The sequence below is a fragment of the Trematomus bernacchii genome, unplaced genomic scaffold (assembly GCF_902827165.1).
Source record: "Trematomus bernacchii unplaced genomic scaffold, fTreBer1.1, whole genome shotgun sequence".
NCBI classification, from domain to species: domain Eukaryota; kingdom Metazoa; phylum Chordata; class Actinopteri; order Perciformes; family Nototheniidae; genus Trematomus; species Trematomus bernacchii.
In genome coordinates, this window is record NW_022987614.1 from 1,434,563 (window position 1) to 1,456,533 (window position 21,971).

The window sequence follows — 21,971 nt, forward strand, 5'->3', positions numbered from 1 at the left end:
GATAACAGAGAGAGGGGGGGGGGGGTTGGTAATGTTTGTGTGAGCCTACCTCCAGCATCATGGGCCCGAGAGCGTCTTTATCGATGACCCCCGGTCCTGTGGAGGAGACGTCCGCCTGCTGCACCTCCTCAGCATCCTCCACCGGAGCTTTCTCTGTGGGAGACAACGAGAAACATGCGTTTATAACAGATACAGAGAGAGGTCTCAGGAGGTGGCAAACTTTCTCTGTCACAGTTTTTTAAATAAACGTCTTTGTGTGAAGAGATATAAGATAGAAGGTAAAAAGACATTCATCAAATCCACCACGTTTTGTTTGTAGTTTAATAAATACATGCACTGATGATGTGATGAATAGAGTGGTGCAATAATGACATCGCATTGCAAGGGTTCCCTTATGAAAAAGCCAATGGGATTTTTCTATATGATTTTGGAATATTGCAGAAAATAGATCTTTGGCAAACACATGTTTATGATAATTAGTAATTTTGTTCAGCAGGATAATCTCCACATATAAACCCCACTTTTAGAATAGTTGAAGAGTAAATGCAATCTCCAGAGGAAAAAAGTTACAGTTGGGCTATAAAGGAACTCCAGCACGGTCACATGACTTCACGTCACCACCGCTAAGCTAAAGGTGGCTAATGTTGGGCTATAAAGGAACTACAGCACGGTCACATGACTTCACGTCACCACCGCTAAGCTAAAGGAGGCTAATGTTGGGCTATAAAGGAACTACAGCACGGTCACATGACTTCACGTCACCACCGCTAAGCTAAAGGAGGCTAATGTTGGGCTATAAAGGAACTACAGCACGGTCACATGACTTCACGTCACCACCGCTAAGCTAAAGGTGGCTAATGTTGGGCGTGATGACGCTTAGTCGTCTCATTTAGGCACTTGTTTGCAACCGCGGTTTTTAAATCCACCAGTGCGGTATTTACCGACGTATTTTATGTTGTATAACTAAATGTAAAAATCTCTACAGCTTGTGTTAACCACAGACCTTATTTCAGGCTAACAACCGAAAACACATTTAAATAACGTTGACTTTGAGACGAGGGAACAGGAAGTGCTGAAATGCTGACTCATTTCCAGGTTTCAGGACTTTCTGCAGCTTTTATGGAGAAAAATATATATACTTTTTGAACTATTGAGTTGTCAATTCGATGCAATAATAACAAATGAAGCTGTGCATATTTACAACAGCAGTGTATAAGTGACTGGCACTTTGAAAGTGTAGGTGTGTCAAGTCACAGGAGCACTGATTGTTGCACTTCACTATAAGGGCTGGTATCTAACAGAGAGACTGACAGTATGTTTACCACACAGTGTGATTGTGTGTTGATTTCTTGGAAACACATTCAGTCAGATAGACTCACTCTGAGAACTCTCCTAATGGGTATTTTCTCTTCCCAGAAACCACCAACAGTGATGTTTTTGTCCCAATGCCGCCCTCAGGCAAACACACAGCTTCTCTCACACACTCCTATAACTTCACCTCCTCCATCATTGTGCGGAGGGTTGAGCACCTAGAATGTGATGCAGTGTGAACGGATTACATGTAAAAAGACGAAGTAATCAGGATACAACGAAAAAGTAACTATAGTCAATTACAAATAACATGATAGGTAGGTAGGTAGGTAGGTAGGTAGGTAGTTAGGTAGGTAGGTAGGTAGGTAGGTAGGTAGGTAGGTAGGTAGGTAGCTAGGTAGGTAGGTAGGTAGGTAGGTAGGTAGGTAGCTAGGTAGGTAGGTAGGTAGGTAGGTAGCTAGGTAGGTAGGTAGGTAGGTATAGAAATGCGCAACGTGTTTTGGACGTAATGTGGTCTTTGTTTACATTAGCAAGGATCGCTAACACTCAGAGCTAACCTGTACTGGAGAGAGTATGTGTAAAAAAAATCAGGAAATAAAAAAAGGAACTCACAAGAAAATAAACATTTGAGCTCCATACTGTTTCAGAAATAATCCTTGATGTGTTTGGAACATGATGGTATTTAATCACTGCAGCATTTAGTTGCATCTCGTAGAATTCTAAGCAGGCATTAGCTCCGCCTCCTCTTCTTTTTTTTCACGCTAAGGACCCCGAATCAGCGTTTCTCTAACAGCTGAAACAGAGGGATATGAGGGATGTCTAAAATGCATGATCTGTTTGGTATTTTGAGCAAAACACATAGACATGTTTTTTTATATATTTGTATATATCCGAGACCCATAATATATGCCTAAAAATAGCGTGATAGGAGATCTTTAAGAAAGTATAACATATACATGTTGAAATACAAATGTATGTTCCAGTATATGAGCTGTATGTCCACATTAGAGACCCCCCTCTCCTCCTCTAAGCCTCCCATGGCCCCATTAGGACACATAGCTCACATTCCTGCAGGACCGAGCTGTGCAGAGTCACTGCAGCCGTTAAAGGCACAGTGCGCTTTTATTTATTTAAATCAATAAATATGACACTGTTTCCAGCCCATTGAAACAAAGGAGGTAAAAGGTCCCATATCATCTTATACCCCAGTGTTGGAAGAACGTTTTACTTAAGTACAATTTTGAAGTACTTTAACTTAAAGTGCACGTATCATGCTATTTTTAGGCATGTATTATGAGTCTCGGATATATTAAAATATATAAAAACAAGTCTATGATGTGTTTTGCTCAAAATACAAACAGATCATGCATTTTAGAAATCCCTCATATCCCTCTATTCCAGCCCTGTTTAGAGAAACGCGGATTTTGGGTCCTTATCTTAAAAAAAAAAAAAGAGGAGGCGGAGCTAATGTCTGCTCAGAATTCTACCGGAGATAAAGTTAAATTCTGCTGTGATAAAACGCCATCCTGTTCTAAACCACATCAAGGATTATTTCTGAAACAGTATGGAGCTCAAATGCTTTTTCTCTTGCAGGTTTATCACAAGGTGAGTTCCTTTTTTTATTTCCTGCTTTTTAAACACATGTTCTCTCCAGTACAGGTTAGCTCTGAGTGTTAGCGAGGCTTGCTAATGTAAACACAGACACTGGGTGTTTCTCAATCGCGAGTACGCTTGCTTGGTAGCACATGTCTGCCGAGCATCTTGCTTCAGAAGCGAGTCAAGAATACTTCCTGACATTTGGAAAACGAAGAGTGGAACACGCTAGCAAGTGTGCAGGTGTGCGTCATATGAGAGGCCCCGCCTTACATTTTTCGCCACAGATTTTGGAAATTGGTCCGTGCGCAAAGCATTGTGGGGATTTTAAGACCGCGGAGTGCAGCCTCGATATTTCTCCAAACGGAGTACGCCGGGCTCGGTAGATTTCCAAGTATGCTGGAGATTGGAACAGTACTTCGGCGGCACTCGATGACGTAGTATGCTTGAAATAGTGGCTCTGAAGCAGCTTTACTCGAGATTGAGAAACACCCCATATTACGTCCAAAACACGTAAGGCATTGTTTCTGATAGCAACTCTCTGTGGGTCCAGCATCTGAAATTACGTCATATCGGCAGCAAATCTGTATCCGCTCGTTGTATCCCCGTTTTTAAAAGATTTGGGTACGGAGGAAAAGAGAAAGGGTTTTATTTGCTGACGCTGCGTGAGTTCCCCGACATAACAATACATATTTATGTATAAAAGACATCAAAAAGTACATTTTGCATGATAGGTCCCCTGATGTTCACATCAATGCATTACTAATTATACAAGCAATACAATACATATATTAATCCGAATGACAAGTATATAAAGTAGTATTTTTGTGCCTTTACTGAAAGAAGGCAGGACTTTTACTTGTAACTGAGTATTTCTACACTGTGGTACTAATACTTTTACTTAATTCAAAGACATGAGTACTTCTTCCACCCCTTGTTGACCCTCTTTTTTGGCCTCACAATAAGTCCGCTGTACAATATGTTCACAGCTGCAACAATTTCACAACAAGTTGGGTTGAAAGAAGAACAGTCAACCTTTATTGCTGTTGTATAACCCTCAAAGAGTACGCTGCTTTATTTTGTAATCTACTTATTTAGTTCCTTTACTTTCAAAGCTTATGTAACAGTTTAATATGACACACACACACACACACACACACACACACACACACACACACACACACACACACACACACACACACACACACACACACACACACACACACACACACACACACACACACACACACACACACACACACACACACACACACACACACACACACACACACACACACACACACACACACACACACACACACACACACACACACACACACACACACACACACACACACACACACACACACACACACACACACACACACACACACACACACACACACACACACACACACACACACACACACACACACACACACACACACACACACACACACACACACACACACACACACACACACACACACACACACACACACACACACACACTTTGTTCGACAATACAGAACTTCATCTGTCAAATACTAAGGCTGCTAGGCAATTGTCGGCTTGAGCGGACAGCTGTGTGACTTGTGTATTCTCTATGAGTGTGTGTGTGTGTGTGTGTGTGTGTGTGTGTGTGTGTGTGTGTGTGTGTGTGTGTGTGTGTGTGTGCTTATTCAGCTGTTGTTTTCAGGCACAAACACATGGACACCAACCGGCTGACCACAGGAACAAAAAGAGGAGAGGGGAGGAAGGAGAGGAAGGAGAGAAGAAGGAGAAAGAAGTGAGGGAAAGGAAAGAAAGTTAATGAGTGATGTTGTTGAAGAATAAGGACGGAGGAAGAGGGGAGAAGAGAGTTGAACAAGTTAGTTAAAAGGAGAGGAAATAAGTAAGTGGTCAAGGAAGGATTTAAGATGGATAAGAAAAAGGTAATAAGAAAAGGCAGAGAGGAAGGAGAGGATGTTTGATGAAAATGTGAGATGAGAATGTGATGGATTGTAGGAGGGTGAAAGTGGGATAGTAAAAGTAGGAGTAGGAGAATGTGAAAGACAAAGGATTTTGAAGGAAACTAGAGAAAAGGATGGATGTTGATATGAAGAAAGAAAAAGACTGAATGATAAGAGGAAAGGAAAGGACTAGTGTGTGTAAGGAAGGATCTTAGATGGATAGGAAAAAGGTAATAGGGTAAAAAGAGTCAAGTGGAGAAGGAGGAAAGGAAAGGAGTGGGCAGGAAAGTTAAGGATTTGTTTGAGGAAGGACAAAGGAGAAATGGAGGAGAGGTGAGGAAAGGAAAGTGTAGAAAATGAAAGCAATGGAAAAAGTCTGTGGGAGTAAAAGAAAGGATAAGAAAAGTGAAGGACAGGGACAGACTGACATCACATTTAGCTGCTGCATTTTTTGATTTGTTTCACACTGTAAAATCAGGCTGTGTTCACACGCATCCTCAAAAATAACGTGTGAACAGCCCAGAAAAGTTCTTCCCATATCATCTAATCATCTCAGTTGATGGGATTGCAGCATTTAGCTTCATAAATACATTATAGAAACCACACTCTCTCCTCAGTCAATTCCATGTTTGTGGTTGTGAGAACATGAATAGACACTTTCTTTCATCTTGAAATAGTGTGAGAATGGAGAAAAAAAAAAACATGTTAGATGTTACTTTCCTTAGAAGTTGAACTTTTATCCGCTCTGTAAAATAGATTCATAGCAGACTGCTTCTTGAAAAACAGCCATATAGCAAATGGGAATGTGACGACATCCACATCAAGTCGGCCATCTTTGAAAATATACTAACAAATACAACCTGTTGACTAATCATTACAGCGATGTGTCAAAATAACAACGGTTCTTTACAAAAAATTAGACGACTAAACATCATCACGGCCAACAATAGCCACCTTTAGCTTAGCGGTGGGGACGTGAAGTCATGTGACCGTACTGTAGTTCCTTTATAGCCCAACATTAGCCTCCTTTAGCTTAGCGGTGGGGACGTGAAGTCATGTGACCGTGCTGTAGTTCCTTTATAGCCCAACATTAGCCTCCTTTAGCTTAGCGGTGGGGACGTGAAGTCATGTGACCGTACTGTAGTTCCTTTATAGCCCAACATTAGCCGGCATTAGCTTAGCGGTGGTGACGTGAAGTCATGTGACCGTGCTGTAGTTCCTTTATAGCCCAACATTAGCCGCCATTAGCTTAGCGGTGGTGACGTGAAGTCATGTGACCGTGCTGTAGTTCCTTTATAGCCCAACATTAGCCACCTTTAGCTTAGCGGTGGTGACGTGAAGTCATGTGACCGTGCTGTAGTTCCTTTATAGCCCAACATTAGCCACCTTTAGCTTAGCGGTGGGGACGTGAAGTCATGTGACCGTGCTGTAGTTCCTTTATAGCCCAACATTAGCCACCTTTAGCTTAGCGGTGGTGACGTGAAGTAATTTGACCATGCTGTAGTTCCTTTTATAGCCCAACATTAGCCGCCTTTAGCTTAGCGGTGGGGACGTGAAGTCATGTGACCGTGCTGTAGTTCCTTTATAGCTCAACATTAGCCACCTTTAGCTTAGCGGTGGTGATGTGAAGTCATGTGACCGTGCTGTAGTTCCTTTATAGCTCAACATTAACCACCTTTAGCTTAGCGGTGGTGACGTGAAGTCATGTGACCGTGCTGTAGTTCCTTTATAGCTCAACATTAGCCACCTTTAGCTTAGCGGTGGTGACGTGAAGTCATGTGACCGTGCTGTAGTTCCTTTATAGCTCAACATTAGCCACCTTTAGCTTAGCGGTGGTGACGTGAAGTCATGTGACCGTGCTGTAGTTCCTTTATAGCCCAACATTAGCCACCTTTAGCTTAGCGGTGGTGACGTGAAGTCATGTGACCGTGCTGTAGTTCCTTTATAGCTCAACATTAGCCACCTTTAGCTTAGCGGTGGTGACGTGAATTCATGTGACCGTGCTGTAGTTCCTTTATAGCCCAACATTAGCCGCCATTAGCTTAGCGGTGGTGACGTGAAGTCATGTGACCGTGCTGTAGTTCCTTTATAGCTCAACATTAGCCACCTTTAGCTTAGCGGTGGTGACGTGAAGTCATGTGACCGTGCTGTAGTTCCTTTATAGCTCAACATTAGCCACCTTTAGCTTAGCGGTGGTGACGTGAAGTCATGTGACCGTGCTGTAGTTCCTTTATAGCTCAACATTAGCCACCTTTAGCTTAGCGGTGGTGACGTGAAGTCATGTGACCGTGCTGTAGTTCCTTTATAGCTCAACATTAGCCACCTTTAGCTTAGCGGTGGTGACGTGAATTCATGTGACCGTGCTGTAGTTCCTTTATAGCCCAACATTAGCCGCCATTAGCTTAGCGGTGGTGACGTGAAGTCATGTGACCGTGCTGTAGTTCCTTTATAGCCCAACATTAGCCGCCTTTAGCTTAGCGGTGATGACGTGAAGTCATGTGACCGTGCTGTAGTTCCTTTATAGCCCAACATTAGCCTCCTTTAGCTTAGCGGTGGTGACGTGAAGTCATGTGACCGTGCTGTAGTTCCTTTATAGCCCAACATTAGCCACCTTTAGCTTAGCGGTGGTGACGTGAAGTCATGTGACCGTGCTGTAGTTCCTTTATAGCCCAACATTAGCCGCCATTAGCTTAGCGGTGGTGACGTGAAGTCATGTGACCGTGCTGTAGTTCCTTTATAGCTCAACATTAGCCACCTTTAGCTTAGCGGTGGTGACGTGAATTCATGTGACCGTGCTGTAGTTCCTTTATAGCCCAACATTAGCCGCCTTTAGCTTAGCGGTGATGACGTGAAGTCATGTGACCGTGCTGTAGTTCCTTTATAGCCCAACATTAGCCTCCTTTAGCTTAGCGGTGGTGACGTGAAGTCATGTGACCGTGCTGTAGTTCCTTTATAGCCCAACATTAGCCACCTTTAGCTTAGCGGTGGTGACGTGAAGTCATGTGACCGTGCTGTAGTTCCTTTATAGCCCAACATTAGCCGCCATTAGCTTAGCGGTGGTGACGTGAAGTCATGTGACCGTGCTGTAGTTCCTTTATAGCCCAACATTAGCCTCCTTTAGCTTAGCGGTGGTGACGTGAGGTCATGTGACCGTGCTGTAGTTCCTTTATAGCCCAACATTAGCTTTTTTACTTCTGGCAGTTGCTTTTATCCTGCTGAACAATATGTGCAAGTATCATAAATGTGTGTTTGCCACAGAGTGAATTTTTTGCAATATTCCAAAATCCTATGGAAAAACCCCATTGCTTTTAGTCGAGGGTGCAATGCAAGACCTCATCACTCTATAGATGCTTTCCTCCAAATATGGCTGCACTGTCCCAGAACGATAAGCAGTTCTCATTCCCTATATTTTCTCTCAGTTTAGTAGAGCAAAGGACTCTAGAAGAGGACACAGTGTGGAGTGTGAAGGAGTGTTTTTCCTCACCTTGCTCCTTGATCTGCCGGATCTGCTTCACCGTCTCTTTGAGGATGGCACATTTGTCCGGCTTCACGTTGAAGTCGTCCATGTCGTTGATGTTGGCGAAGATCAGCTCGGCCAGCTCCTCGATGTACTTGTTCTCCTGCTCCCGGTTCCTCTTCTCTGTGCTCCTCTTAGGGCTGCAGGGACACAAAGACATCGCCAACATTAACACCAGAAATGAACGTACACAGGAAGAAAAGCAGGATGATTATCTTGGTAGATCACTGTCGTTAAATGAGGAAACTCCAGCCTCTTTTCTGCCATGCACAAGCTGGCACCCTTTTTTTATTGAGTTGGATTTGCCAGCATTAGCTAAATGTATGATATTATATGACCCTAACAGTGCTATGTTTAATGGACACATTTTTAGATTAGATTAGATTAGATTAAATATACTTTATTCATCCCAAATTAGGAGACCGTATTGTCCCAACAGCCTGTCAACAGGGAGTTAAAACTATAAATATTAAATGAAATAAATGAAAGTAGAAAATCCTTTTACAAGTTTTTTTTTTGAATCACAGGTGTTAAATGAAAAACTATTTTTTGCCATGCACAAGCTCGAAATTCCCGTTTTCCACCCTTTTTTTATTGAGTTGGATTTGCCAGCATTAGCTAAATGTATGATATTATAACATTGCTATGTTTATTAGACACATTTTTAGATTAGATTAGATTAAATATACTTTATTCGTCGCGAATTAGGAGACCGTTTTGTCCCAACAGCATGTCAACAGGGAGTTAAAACTATAATGAAATAAGTTCAAGTAGAATATTTGTATGTAATATGATATATCACTTTTATATGATTATTTTTTTGCCATTGATGTCTTCCTCGTTGTGACACAAATGAAGTTTTCCTGATGTTGAATACATCTGTGGACATCCCAAACGCTTTTTTATATTTCCTGAACTTCCCACTTTGCTTCAATTTTGTCCAGTGCGTATTTCGTCCTGACTCTAACTTTCTAAAGTCAACGTCCTCAAAAAACCTGAGCTACAACCTCCCCATGTCCTCATTAAAGCCTCGGTCCATCGTCTCTACAACCTTCATACATCCTCATTCAACGACTTCTGATTGTATTTTTATAAAGTCTCGTCCTAAAAAATGCTGCCTCTGCATTTTTCTCCACCGAGCTGCGAGGGCATAGAATAATTTCATCCAACCTTTCTCTCTCTGCCTCTTTTTACTTTCCATTACAGAAGTATCTTCTTATTTATTTAACTTTTCTAAACAAGTGTCATACATGATAGATAAAGCTTATTATGTCATATTGTATCGTCCTGGTCACATGACTTCACGTCACCACCACCGCTAAGCTAAAGGCGGCTAATGTTCAGCGTTATGACGTTTAGTCGTCTCATTTAGACACTTGGTAGCAACCACCGAGGAGTAATAACTTCTTTATTCACCAATGGAGTATTTACTAATGTATTTTATTTGGTAGAACTCAACCACAGACCTTATTTCATACATTTAACCAAAAATACGTTTAAAAAAAGCTGTTGACTTTGATACAAGGATGCCCAAAAAGCGTAAAATGCTGACTCATTTCCTGGTTTAGGACTCATTCTAATGAAGCTCACCCCTTCCACCTTCCTTTCTTCCAAACCACTACTCTTCAGACCGACCTCCATCAATCCCTTCATGCCTCCACCACCAGTGTCTAGACCCCAGGGAGGGGGGTTTCATCGGGGTCTAATCGCCAAACACTATTACATTCATCTGTGTATTCCCGGTAATAAATATATACCGTTGCATCAAAACTGTCTCTCCTGATTGAATTGCAATAAGCCATGTGTGGATGTTTGGTGGTGTTTTAGTTTCTCACCTGGGCCCCACCAGGTCTGACGGACAGTCCTTCCTCTTCAGAGTCTCGCCCCCTGAGGAGGGCTCCGGGGTGTTTCCCCCCCCACTACTCATCTTCAGACAATATCAGCACCTGGAGAAAGACAAGAGGAGAGAAAGACAGTCAGAACAACACCTGATACAATAATAGCGCTATTTACTTTCTGTACATGTGGACAGGGCCTCGAGCATTTTTGCAGACATCCATAATCACCCATTGTGTTTACATGTGTGTTTGTTTACAGAATGATTTCCCTGCCATTATCAGACTCAGGGACCTGCAATGTTTTGTTAATTGAGACAATTGTATTTATTGTTTTGGTTGCATGGTTTTATTTTCCTAAAAGTACACATTTACATTTTATCTGATCATTATATCAGTGATACATTATGGGCTTAAAATGACAATTATATTATTTCTTGCAATTATTTCAGGGACAAATATAAGGTCCTACAAAACTTGCTATAATGACAGGTCTAGCCAAAACGTATCTATACTAAACCACATTTATTTAGAATTATAAAAAATATATATAAGTGTAAGGAATTCATCATGTAAATGACTAATGCTGTAAGTAATGAAATTAATAGTTGCCTAAGTGGAAACAACAAGCTGTAAAGTTATTAAAAAAGTAGAAGTAACGCTTTTTACACATTTTAAACCACATGCAAAACCAGTTAGTTAAAGGCTAAATTACTTCCACAATACTTGGTTATTTATATGGTAATTTACGCTTAATTTCCACGATGTCAAAGTCTTTTGTTGAACATATAAAGCGTCTGAATCTGCCTCTTCTTTGATGTGCAAAACAGTAAAGCCTACGCCATTATGCGATGCATTAATTCCACGCAGAACGAGTGCATCTGAGCATTTTGTAAATTAAAAAGCTCACCCCTGATACCCTTCTCTCAGCTCCTCAGCGCTTTATTAACAGACTATAATTAATGTGCTGCAAATGTACACAACCTGAGTGAAGAGGCATCATCAAAACCATGACTCATGACAACAAAGCAGCATTGTAATGTCGTGTGGGAGGACCAGTGGGAATACAGGAGGTGTCAATAATTAGTGCACTAAAAAGGCTAATTCATGTAAGCATTCACATGAACATTCGTGCCAATTAAGGAGAGAAGGAATAATGTGTATATATTATATTATATTATGTTAATCTAAAAGTGTTATTTAGGAATGAAAGAGGAACATTGGGAGGGAGAAGCCACACCATATGGTCATGCTGTTAGACCTTCATCCAAACACTGGTGATAAACTCGTCTTCTTGGCCCGACAACAATCAGCACTGTCGTTTTATTTGATCCCTTGCAGGTCTCGTTCTTAGCTTTTACGACAACAAGAAACCATGTTAAGCATTGAAAGAACCTGCAACGACTCAGTTTTTTATGTTAGCCATAGTTTTTTGCCATTATCTGGTGAACTTTAAAGTGTATATACGCATGACTTCCCTCTATTGTGGAGTTTTTCCCAATCGATGTTGGATTGTGAATTAAATGCATTGTTTTGAACTCTTTAAGATGATTTTTATGCCATTTTTGTATGATGGTGTTTCACTGACTCATCCATTTCCTTTATCTTCTTGGATACAAATGTAAAAACAAAATGTAAATTCAATTATGTTAAAGTGGACCTATCATGCTATATTTGAATAATATAGTGTAGGACCATACCTATATACAGTAAGGCATATTTATACTTTTTTTTTTTCAAAATACCAAACAGATCATGCATTTTAGCCATGCCTCATTTTGCTCAATTTGACAATTTTTAACTCTGTTTTTGAAAGGACTGATTTTGTGAGAACAGCACCACCTACAGGCCTGGCATATGTTCTACAGCGTCTCCAGCGCTTTCGAACGGCAATGGCCGTGGCTGTCTCCTCCTGATTGGTGGAGTTGGCCCAATAGCCGTAGCGCCACCGTCCTGACGTCAGGACAGTGTTCAAATCTGGATCAGTTTTTATCAGATCCGTTGCAGCCCCTTTTTTAGAGATTTGGGTATGGAGGAAAATAGAGAGGGTTGTGTTTTCTGACACTTGGTGAGTTCCCTGGAACACCGGGGACACATATTCATGTAGAAAAGACGTACAAAAGTGCATTTTGCATGATAGGTCCCCTTTAAGTATTCAAACTAGACTGAAATCAACACAAGCAGATATGTGCACTCTCAATACTATTGTCTTATACTCTTGTATAGTAAGTATTTACTCAAATCGTGCTGATTTTAAATGCTTTTTTGAACGTTTGTAAGATTTTTCTTCTGATATGACTTTAACTTTCTCCACTTAGTTTGACACTAAATAAAGGTTTAAGAAAGAAAAAGAGCAACAAGACTTTCTTATATCTTAAAAGATTACACATTTAAGACAAATCTTCACTTTTGTAGACAAACACACACTGATCTTATCTCTGATATGAGAAAAACTATATCATTTTTACAACTAAGCTCCTTATTAAATAGAGGTTTTAAAAAAAAAGGTACATTATATTGTAATACATTTACAAATTGAAGCAGAATGGGACAAATCTTCACTTTTGCAGACAATCACACACACACTAATGAAGCTCAGTGTTAGCAGGGCGCTAGGCCTTTAAAGCTTTCACTGGCCAACACGTCACCTGACTGTTACATAACAGCTGACACTGAGCAGATGAAGGCAGGAAAGAGGGATAATGGAGAGGGGAAACAACAGGGAGGGAGAGAGGAGAGAAAGGAGATGAAAGAGAGGGGAGGAAAAGTAGAATAATGGAGAGGAAAAGGGCAAGGGGAAAGGAGAAAATAAAGCAGAACAGAGGATAGGAACACAATGGGTTATGTGGTGCAAACGTACAGACGTAAAGTCGACAAATGATGCAAAATAAGGGTGTGGATGGGGGGGCGACAGAAAGTGGGATGAGAGGCATCTGTTGCTCTGAATAATAATGCCTGAAGGAGGAGGAGGATATGGCCTAATTACACGAGGAGAGGAGAGATGGAGGCAAGATAAGAAGAAAGAAATGGACAATTAGGTCATAAAGGATCGAAAAAGGAGGGTTTTTTGCAAACCTTTTTATGAACATTTATCATCACCAGTTACTTACAGCAACATTATCACACCGTTTGGTTGTGATAGCAATGTCTGTCGACTCTTGGTATCTTTAAAAACCGTTGTGCAGAGGGACACTTGCAACGATTGATAGCCACTATCAACCATATCAACCACAAGTGCTGCCATGACGTGCAACAGCAACAAGTACACATCTGTTTGATTGCAATAAGATCAGATACGTATATATTCGTCAGTAGATGTGACGGTGGATGTGACGGTGGGAAGGATCTAAAAAGGAGGGGTTTTTGCCAAATGCTGCCTTTTTATCGACATGTATCATCACCCTTTACTTACAGCAACATTACAGTATCTTTCAAAACCTTTGTGCAGAGAGAAACTTGCAAAAAATGATAGCCATGACATTCACAATTCACCACTAGTGCTGCCATGACGTGCAACAGCAACAAGTACACGTCTGTTTGATTGTGCAGAGCATCATACATATATTTGTCAGTAGACGTGACGCGTCATGGAGGGGTAATGCACACAGAAAGTCCTCTATGCAGCCCAACAGATATAAAAACAAGCTCTCTACAGTCCATCCCTTCTTTATGATCACGATGTTCACACACTGTCATAGACCCTGTGCATGACATTAATGCACACTATTATTTAGTTTTTCAATTCTGCACATATTGTATTTTATTTCAATTCTATTTCAATCATATTCAATGTAAAAACCATTATATGTTATTATAGTTTCTTCAAATAGTTTTCAAGTTATTTTGTATATATTTGTAGAAAACGGTATAGGAGCCAGTAGAAATCAATCACTGATCCTCAGAGTGATTTGAAGGAGTTGTGTTTGTTTGTCTTCCACACACACACACACACACACACACACACACACACACACACACACACACACACACACACACACACACACACACACACACACACACACACACACACACACACACACACACACACACACACACACACACACACACACACACACACACACACACACACACACACACACACACACACACACACACACACACACACACACCACACACACACACACACACACACACACACACACACACACACACACACACACACACACACACACACACACACACACACACACACACACACACACACACACACACACACACACACACACACACACACACACACACACAGAAGTGGATCCACATGTGGCCTCGCTCACAAACACACGATGACACACGGCTCGCTTTAATGCAACGAGAGAAGCCACGTGAAGCCGTTTGAAAACAATTAGGATCTGAGAGGAGGGAGGGTCGCAGCGGCCATCAAAGAATTACACAGAGCAGGATCGATATAGAGAGGACAGACTCAGATAGAAACCAACACTCCTCTGTCTCTTTGTTTGGGACTTCCTGAAAAACCACTATAGTGACAGGGTGTAGTTTCACAGGTGTGTTTCTATTCTGTTTCAGTCTTAGAGGTGATTATGAGAAACAATATATGTCTCTTTCATTATGAAATCAATAAAAAATAGCTTCCTCCTTCTGTTATGAAGCACTCACAATGTCTGTTTGTATTTTTAATGTAATACATTTACAGGATTACTGCTGTTTTAAGATTGTATCTTCATGGTAGATTGCAGTTATTGTAAGTCACTTTGTATTTAAAAGGGGTCGACCATATTAGACCATCCTTTTATTTCTGAACTCATTTCCCTTTGAGGTGTCATTTTATAAATTAAAATGTTCAGGTTGTTTATTGATACCCATAGGTAGATTTAGGTTCCAGATAAAAAGACAAGGGATCCATCCTGACACACTTTCTAAAAACAAGACGGACAACAATAATAACAAATAAATGAATAGGCATCTGCGTGACACTGCTACGTCTTATTCCTTGATAGCTGCTGGAATAAACACAAGTTTTACACAACTAACCTCTGGCCCAAAAAAGCTTCCAAAAACGTTGGGAAGCTGTGATGACTATTAGCATAAGGATTACTACACTGACTAAATGAAGTAAGGCACACTAAGGATTGTTATCCTACAGCAGTGTTGCTATAGTCTAAATATATATATAAATCTAATCTGAATTGGCTGCCTGTATATAAGAAACATGAGGTCACAAGTGGACACGCCTTGTTTTTAATAGGGTTACAAGCCAAAAAGTCTGGTAACCAATGGAAAAACCACGAGACAATATATGGCCGTTATGCTATAGGCTAGTGCACCTGTTTTAATAAAGTATGTCCAACTCCTATAATAGGAAACGAGTGGTCCAAACCAACAAAATGATCATGTTTATCACCTGGAGGATGTAAACATGACAGTGGTTGGTTTCAGAAAGTGACTGAGAGGTATATAGACAGACAGACAGACAGACAGACAATATAAGAAGTACTGATCCCAATTTGGGAAATGTTTGCGTTGCAGCAGCATAAAAAACAACGCAATGTATATAAGAGAAATTAAGACTATTTTTCCTTTGGCGTCTAAGCTTCTGTCAAGGCCAGCAAACCCTCCCATCACACACACCCACACCACACGCACACACCCACACACAAAGTAGATGTAATACCCTGCTGCAGCTGGATTAAGACCCCTGGCTTCTCCCAATCTGAGGGGCTTGCATCATATGGTTGGTGTGTGTGTGTGTGTGTGTGTGTGTGTGTGTGTGTGTGTGTGTGTGTGTGTGTGTGTGTGTGTGTGTGTGTGTGTGTGTGTGTGTGTGTGTGTGTGTCTATGTGTGTGTGTTCACATCAATATGTCCAATCTCTTTATGTACATCTCTGCTGTTTTGGTGCCACACTGATGCTGCTCTGAGCCACTGAATTTATGGTGGGTGGCTTAACACTGGTTACTAGGGACAACAAGTATCTGTTGATCTAGCTGCTATTGGTATCTCTTGGTTTCACCGCTAGAAACAAAAACATCTATTCTACATTGAGGTAAATACATCTTTTAAAAGTGTATTTTAACAAAGTGTACCGTCACAGAACAAATATATGGAAATATGACTATGTTTGACACCCTGAGGCTCTTTATACGTAAGGTTCAGGTTACTTGCCTTCATTTAAATAGAGTTTCATTGGCACGAAAGATGAGATAACATATCATTTCCCTGGTAATGTCTCCTACAGTCATCACTACAACATCCAACAGACAGTAAAGTCCAGCATAAATATACAAATAATTGCATCCTGCAGCTTCTTACTCCTTCAGCCAGTTGTCTTAAAGTTTCATTTACCGAAAATACTAAAAAGTTATTAGCATTATTAGCATCATTTCATTATTGACTTTTTTCATTATTTCTCTTTTCCCACTTCTTTTAAAGCTAAAATGTATTTCTTCCATGTTATGTTCCCATGTGTTCTTTTGGAGTTTGGTTACACTACAACCCCTTTAAAAGCTTAAGAGATGTTTAGAGCAAAATACATGCAGGGGTTTTCCCTTCTTCACAGTATAATTGAACCCTTTCCAGGTAAATTACAGTCCTATACAGTCATGCTCAGTCACAAAACCTCAAACAATTCATTTCAAGCATCTAAAAAACATCCCTAACAAAACCCCATGTAAATAAATCTAGTATTGGTCACAGTGTGTCAACAAGGGGTGTCATTACTGGATAGCAGACACAGTTTTACAATCAATTATTTAAAGTATTTGCCATTAAGTGTTGTACAACTCAATGAATAAGGTGCATGTTGCTTTTTTGGGAACCCGAAAAACTCCTAAAGGTAGGGACACACCAAGCTGACAAAAGAACTCACACAGACGGACCCGACTGTTGCGTCGCCTCGCGTCTCCTTGGCCAACAGTCGCACTGGAACACACCACAAAGACTTCAACCGACGGCCAAGAAGCACGTACGAACTGCGCATGCGTGAGTGGCAATAACTCTCCTTACCAGCAGGCGGCGGTAGTGTGTATTCGTCATTCAAAAGAGGCAACAACCGGAAGACAGACTGCGTGATACACAGAGAGAAGAAGAACAGACTGCGTGATATAAACAAACAACAAATAGCGTGTGCGTTCCATGTTCACTCTACAGCGAGAAGCTCATGGGGCTTTCCCCAACCTGTGTCGAGAGCTGGAGTTAAATGAAATCTCAGATTTGCCTTCTTAATAGTTTGTTTGGGTCCCTCACTTCCGTTTCGCTTCTCATGCACTGATTCGCTAAGCTGAACAGCCAATCAGAGTGATTTAGTTGACCGACAGCCTTTGGCCGATTGCCTGCCGGCTTGGTGTGTCCGGGGCTTAAGATGTTTGAAGTGTTTCAAATCTCCTCAACTCAACACCTCAGTTAAGATAAAAAAATAAATGGTGCAAAGTTATTCCTCTGAAATGTTCATCAAGTCTAAATCCAACGTAGCTTACAATAATGATTTGGCAGTTACTCCCAAAACAGAGACATTTCCAATATGTGGAAGTTTTATCTGTATATACAACTTAAGTTTAAAACACAACAGAGAACCTGATACCTAATATTTTGGATGACACCAATGAGTTGGAAGTTATACTCTCTTGAGAAACTTCTAATGCCACTGTAATGTTCAGAAACAGGGCGTGATGATCGGCCAATTTGTGCCTAAAATCCCAAATTCTGCCATCAAGACAACAAAGCAGTGGCGTCTCTCTCGCCACCTGGCAGCCTGTTGTTCTTTTTTTTAAATTGAATTGCTGTCAAAGCTTCCAGAGACTCCTGACACCGGCATGTTGGAATGGAAAGCAAACGCCTTTCTGTGTGCTGTGAAGTGAGTCGCCGTAAAACTCAAGCTGTACACATTTGACCCACTTACTGCAAACCAATTGCCTTTATTGGCAAACCAGCAAACCCCCATCCGTCCTCGCCTCAACAAATAAAGACTAATTGGTATTTGAATAACAGCTAAATTAAAAGTGGTAATGATTTAGTGTCACATGAGCATTGTTTAATTGCAAAAATTGCTAGCATTAGTTGAAGCTACAGCAAAATAAAAACATGTTTTCATGATTTAATTCAGTAGAAATTATCCATATGGTGTGGATGACGACTCTAAATTGGACTTTTGTTTAAAATCACCCAAAACATGTATATAATTACCTTGCAAAACAACAAGAAAGCACCACTTAAAATAACTGGATCAAGAGAAAATCCCCAAAAATCATTATCCAGCGCAATGACTTTCACCACCAAAGGTTAGTGGCTTGAACAAAAGACAAACAGATTTTATATAAGACTGCACATAGATGGCTTGTTTGCAGGATGCTCTATATGTGCAGCTTCATGACTGTAATGTGACAGCCAGATCCATTATAGACCGGAATCAATAACATTGAACATGCCTGCCCAGATGCTAACTCAATTAGTGTACACACACACACACATGAAAAGAAACACATCCTCGATACTCTTTGATGTGAAAAACAAACACCCAATCCAATTTCCCTACACTGATTAGCACATGTCAGACTCAATAGTGTCCCGCAGCAGAGCTCCAGGCTCGGGACCCAATGTGGAAAATCATGTGGTTTATCACGTGTGTTCAAATGAAAAATCACGAATGTTTATTGCTCTACTTATCAATAAATAATATTTACATATGCAATCAAATTATATTGCACCGTTTTTTATCATGCTAATCGTCAATTAATAAAGTAGCTTACTGAGAGGATATATAAATCAATAACATGAGCCTATATGCTAAGGTAAACATTATTACGTTAATATAATGATATAACTCACTTAGATAGTTACTAAGCACGCAGCAAATAACTTGTACTAACCCTACAGTATGAGTTTGCTAATGTTAGCTGGCTATGCTAATGACATTAGTAAACAAATGTTAACATAAGCACAGAGAAAACAAGTTAAATGTTTTATGTAATCATTCAATCATAAGTTAACGTTTCTTGGATAACAACATTAGCTAGCTAACAATGGCTATTCCAAGCTAAATCCTCAGTTTAAGTTAACATGTGTTTGCTAACAACAGTAGCATAGCTAGCTAATAGTGGCTTATTTAAGCTAACTCATTAGGTTAGTAGGAGATGTTTGCTGTAACCTGCTGTAATATTTTTACAGTTATATCAAAAATATTAAGTGTTATTGTTATGAGCACACACACTAAAACTTAGGTTAACATTTCTTTACTAAAAGCATTAGCTAGCTAACAATGGCTATGCTAAATCATCAGTTTAAGTTAACATGCGTTTGCTAACAACAATAGCATAGCTAGCTAACAGGGGCTAATGTAAGGTAACTCATGAAGTTAGTAGTTTGTCTGCTGTTCATTGTAACTCCAAGTTACACTAATATAAAAAAAAGGTAGGTTGTATTGTTTTGTTATTGTTACACACACACCTACTATATGTTTGTGTTGCAAATACACACTGAACATAAGTCAAACTAGCAGTAAAACAAACACTTACATCACTGTGTTCATCAGTCCGAGGAACTTAACAACAAACACAGAGCGACTGTATTTTATAAAACAGCACAAAACTACTGAACCACATGCTTGTGTGTAGCAGTCAGGCAGTCACAGTTAAGCTTGTACAGCCCGAGAAAGAATTTGAAAAGTGGGGGGGGGGGGGCTTTGTTTATAGTCGGAGACACTATCTCATCATGCTCTGTGTAGCAGCTGAAGTGATGTGCTACAACATTCAACATTCAACAGCGGCCAACTAGGGACACAACTCACGAGAGTGATTTCAAACTATGTGCTGTACCCTCAAGTTTCATATCAAGCTTCTCAGTTTAAGGACAATACGATTAAAATAAACGTGTTAGACCTTTTTTTATAATGGGGATTTATCAGTACAGTGAGCTAACTAATCAGTTTACTTACGACACTTTGAGAGAAAAAAAACTTGGCGTAACATTGACTTAGATAACGGTTATTTGTGGTATGGAGACCGAAAATGAACATCTAGGTTGTATTTCTCAACACCAGAAACCATGATAACACTACTTTATGCCACATTTTGTACACCAATACCACAAATTAACCTTTATGTTAATAAAGGATATCCTGTAATACACTGACAAGTTAGAAGCCAATACATCTTGTATCTGACATGGGTGACTAAACTAATGGGAGTTAAATGAACTGATATGATGAGTAACATAGCTTTTAAAACAAGAAACGAAAGCAAGAATACTGCTGAGTGTTACATTGTTTAAATGGCCTCGGGTCAAACTCCACCTTCAACTCCCTGATCTACTTATCTGCAGCGAGAAAATTAACATACAGTCACAGCTGAGAGACCTTGTAAAACCCCTGTTTCTGCAGTGAGTACATTAAGGATCTTATGTCAGTGTGTTCAGACAAAAACGGCTCCAAAATAGAGTCTGTTTTTAGGCATACTGACAAATAATGTGGTCACCTATGAGGGTTATAAGTTATAAGTCATGCTTTCAGAAGCTGGATAAACACATTCATTCTTGTGTCCTGTGTAAATACTCTTGTAGGCAAACAGTGAATAACACAGAACAAACGTCTTGCTAAGTGTGTCCATAAAAGACTTATCCTACTTCGTATTTATCTAGAAGTGTTAACATCATCATTGTGAAACTCTGACTTTGTAAAAGCTGTGAAAGCGTTGCCGGTTGACTTTGGCTTTCTGTTGAATTGTTCGCTGCACACGACGTGAAGCTGTTTCTTTCTGAATGAGTGCTAACAACAGTTGTTATTGAACCACGGAGAACTGAGTAAACAGTTGGCTGTTAAACCTCAGGTGACAGAGCAGCGACAGGCCTGCTGACTGTGCACTCTGTGTGTGTGTGTGTGTGTGTGTGTGTGTGTGTGTGTGTGTGTGTGTGTGTGTGTGTGTGTGTGTGTGTGTGTGTGTGTGTGTGTGTGTGTGTGTGTGTGTGTGTTGTGTGTGACCAGTCACTCATAACCACTCCTCCCCAACACACACTCACACACACACAGACACGCACAGGCACTGAGTCAAAACCACAATAATACATGACAGCTCAAAGTCCAACTCTTCGCATACTGTGAGCATCAAACTCGTACTGGTAATAAATTGTTACATGATTATATAATACTTGTTATTCCTAGTTAAAATGCTAAACAAATCAACAGAATTTAAGGCTTCTATCTTTGCCCTGTGTTATTTATACTGTATGTAAAAGAGGGGGTTTGAAATTTGAACATGTATGGACAAGTCAATAAATGAGAAGTCAAAAAATATAATACAGATAATAAGATGTCGTTCAAAATATTGAGATATGTATTGTAATAGTCCATTTAACATAACATATTTGAAGAATTTATACTAACACATGTTGTCTTTTTAGAAGTAAACAAAACATCAGCCCACTATCTCAAAAGGTTGGATCCTTATATGACTCCCAAATTGACTTACAGGTGTTTTAACAAAAGGGATAAAACACTATATTTTTTAAAATGCATAATGTTTTTTCTTATAGTTAAAGGTTGCTTCATTTCAGTTTTGTTAGTAAACAGTATGGTGCATACACAATCAACTACAAACTCAGTTAAAGACTTCCTTCAGGAGTAAACACATAGCTCTATTTTATAGTACCGGCCCTTTAAATCTGTTTTTCAAAATAAAATCAAGTCACTTACTTCTGTTTTGGTTAAACCAGTCCATAACCAGTCCAGATCCGGCCGACCATCCATCCCATGCCGGCCGGACGCTCTGTTTTTCACACAATCAACACAGCAGTTCACACAC

The 21,971-nt window shown here is 40.2% G+C and overlaps 1 protein-coding gene across 1 annotated transcript in view; it reads right to left on the reverse strand.

Annotated features, from left to right (window-relative positions):
* Positions 1–10,300, reverse strand: part of LOC117483750 (nuclear receptor coactivator 2-like) — a 44,644-nt gene extending 34,344 nt beyond the window's left edge. Inside the window, 3 exon segments of the mRNA XM_034132099.1 lie at positions 50–153; positions 8,341–8,513; positions 10,209–10,300. Coding sequence (XP_033987990.1) covers positions 50–153; positions 8,341–8,513; positions 10,209–10,300 — 369 coding nt within the window.
* Between the last annotated feature and the right edge of the window lie 11,671 nt (positions 10,301–21,971).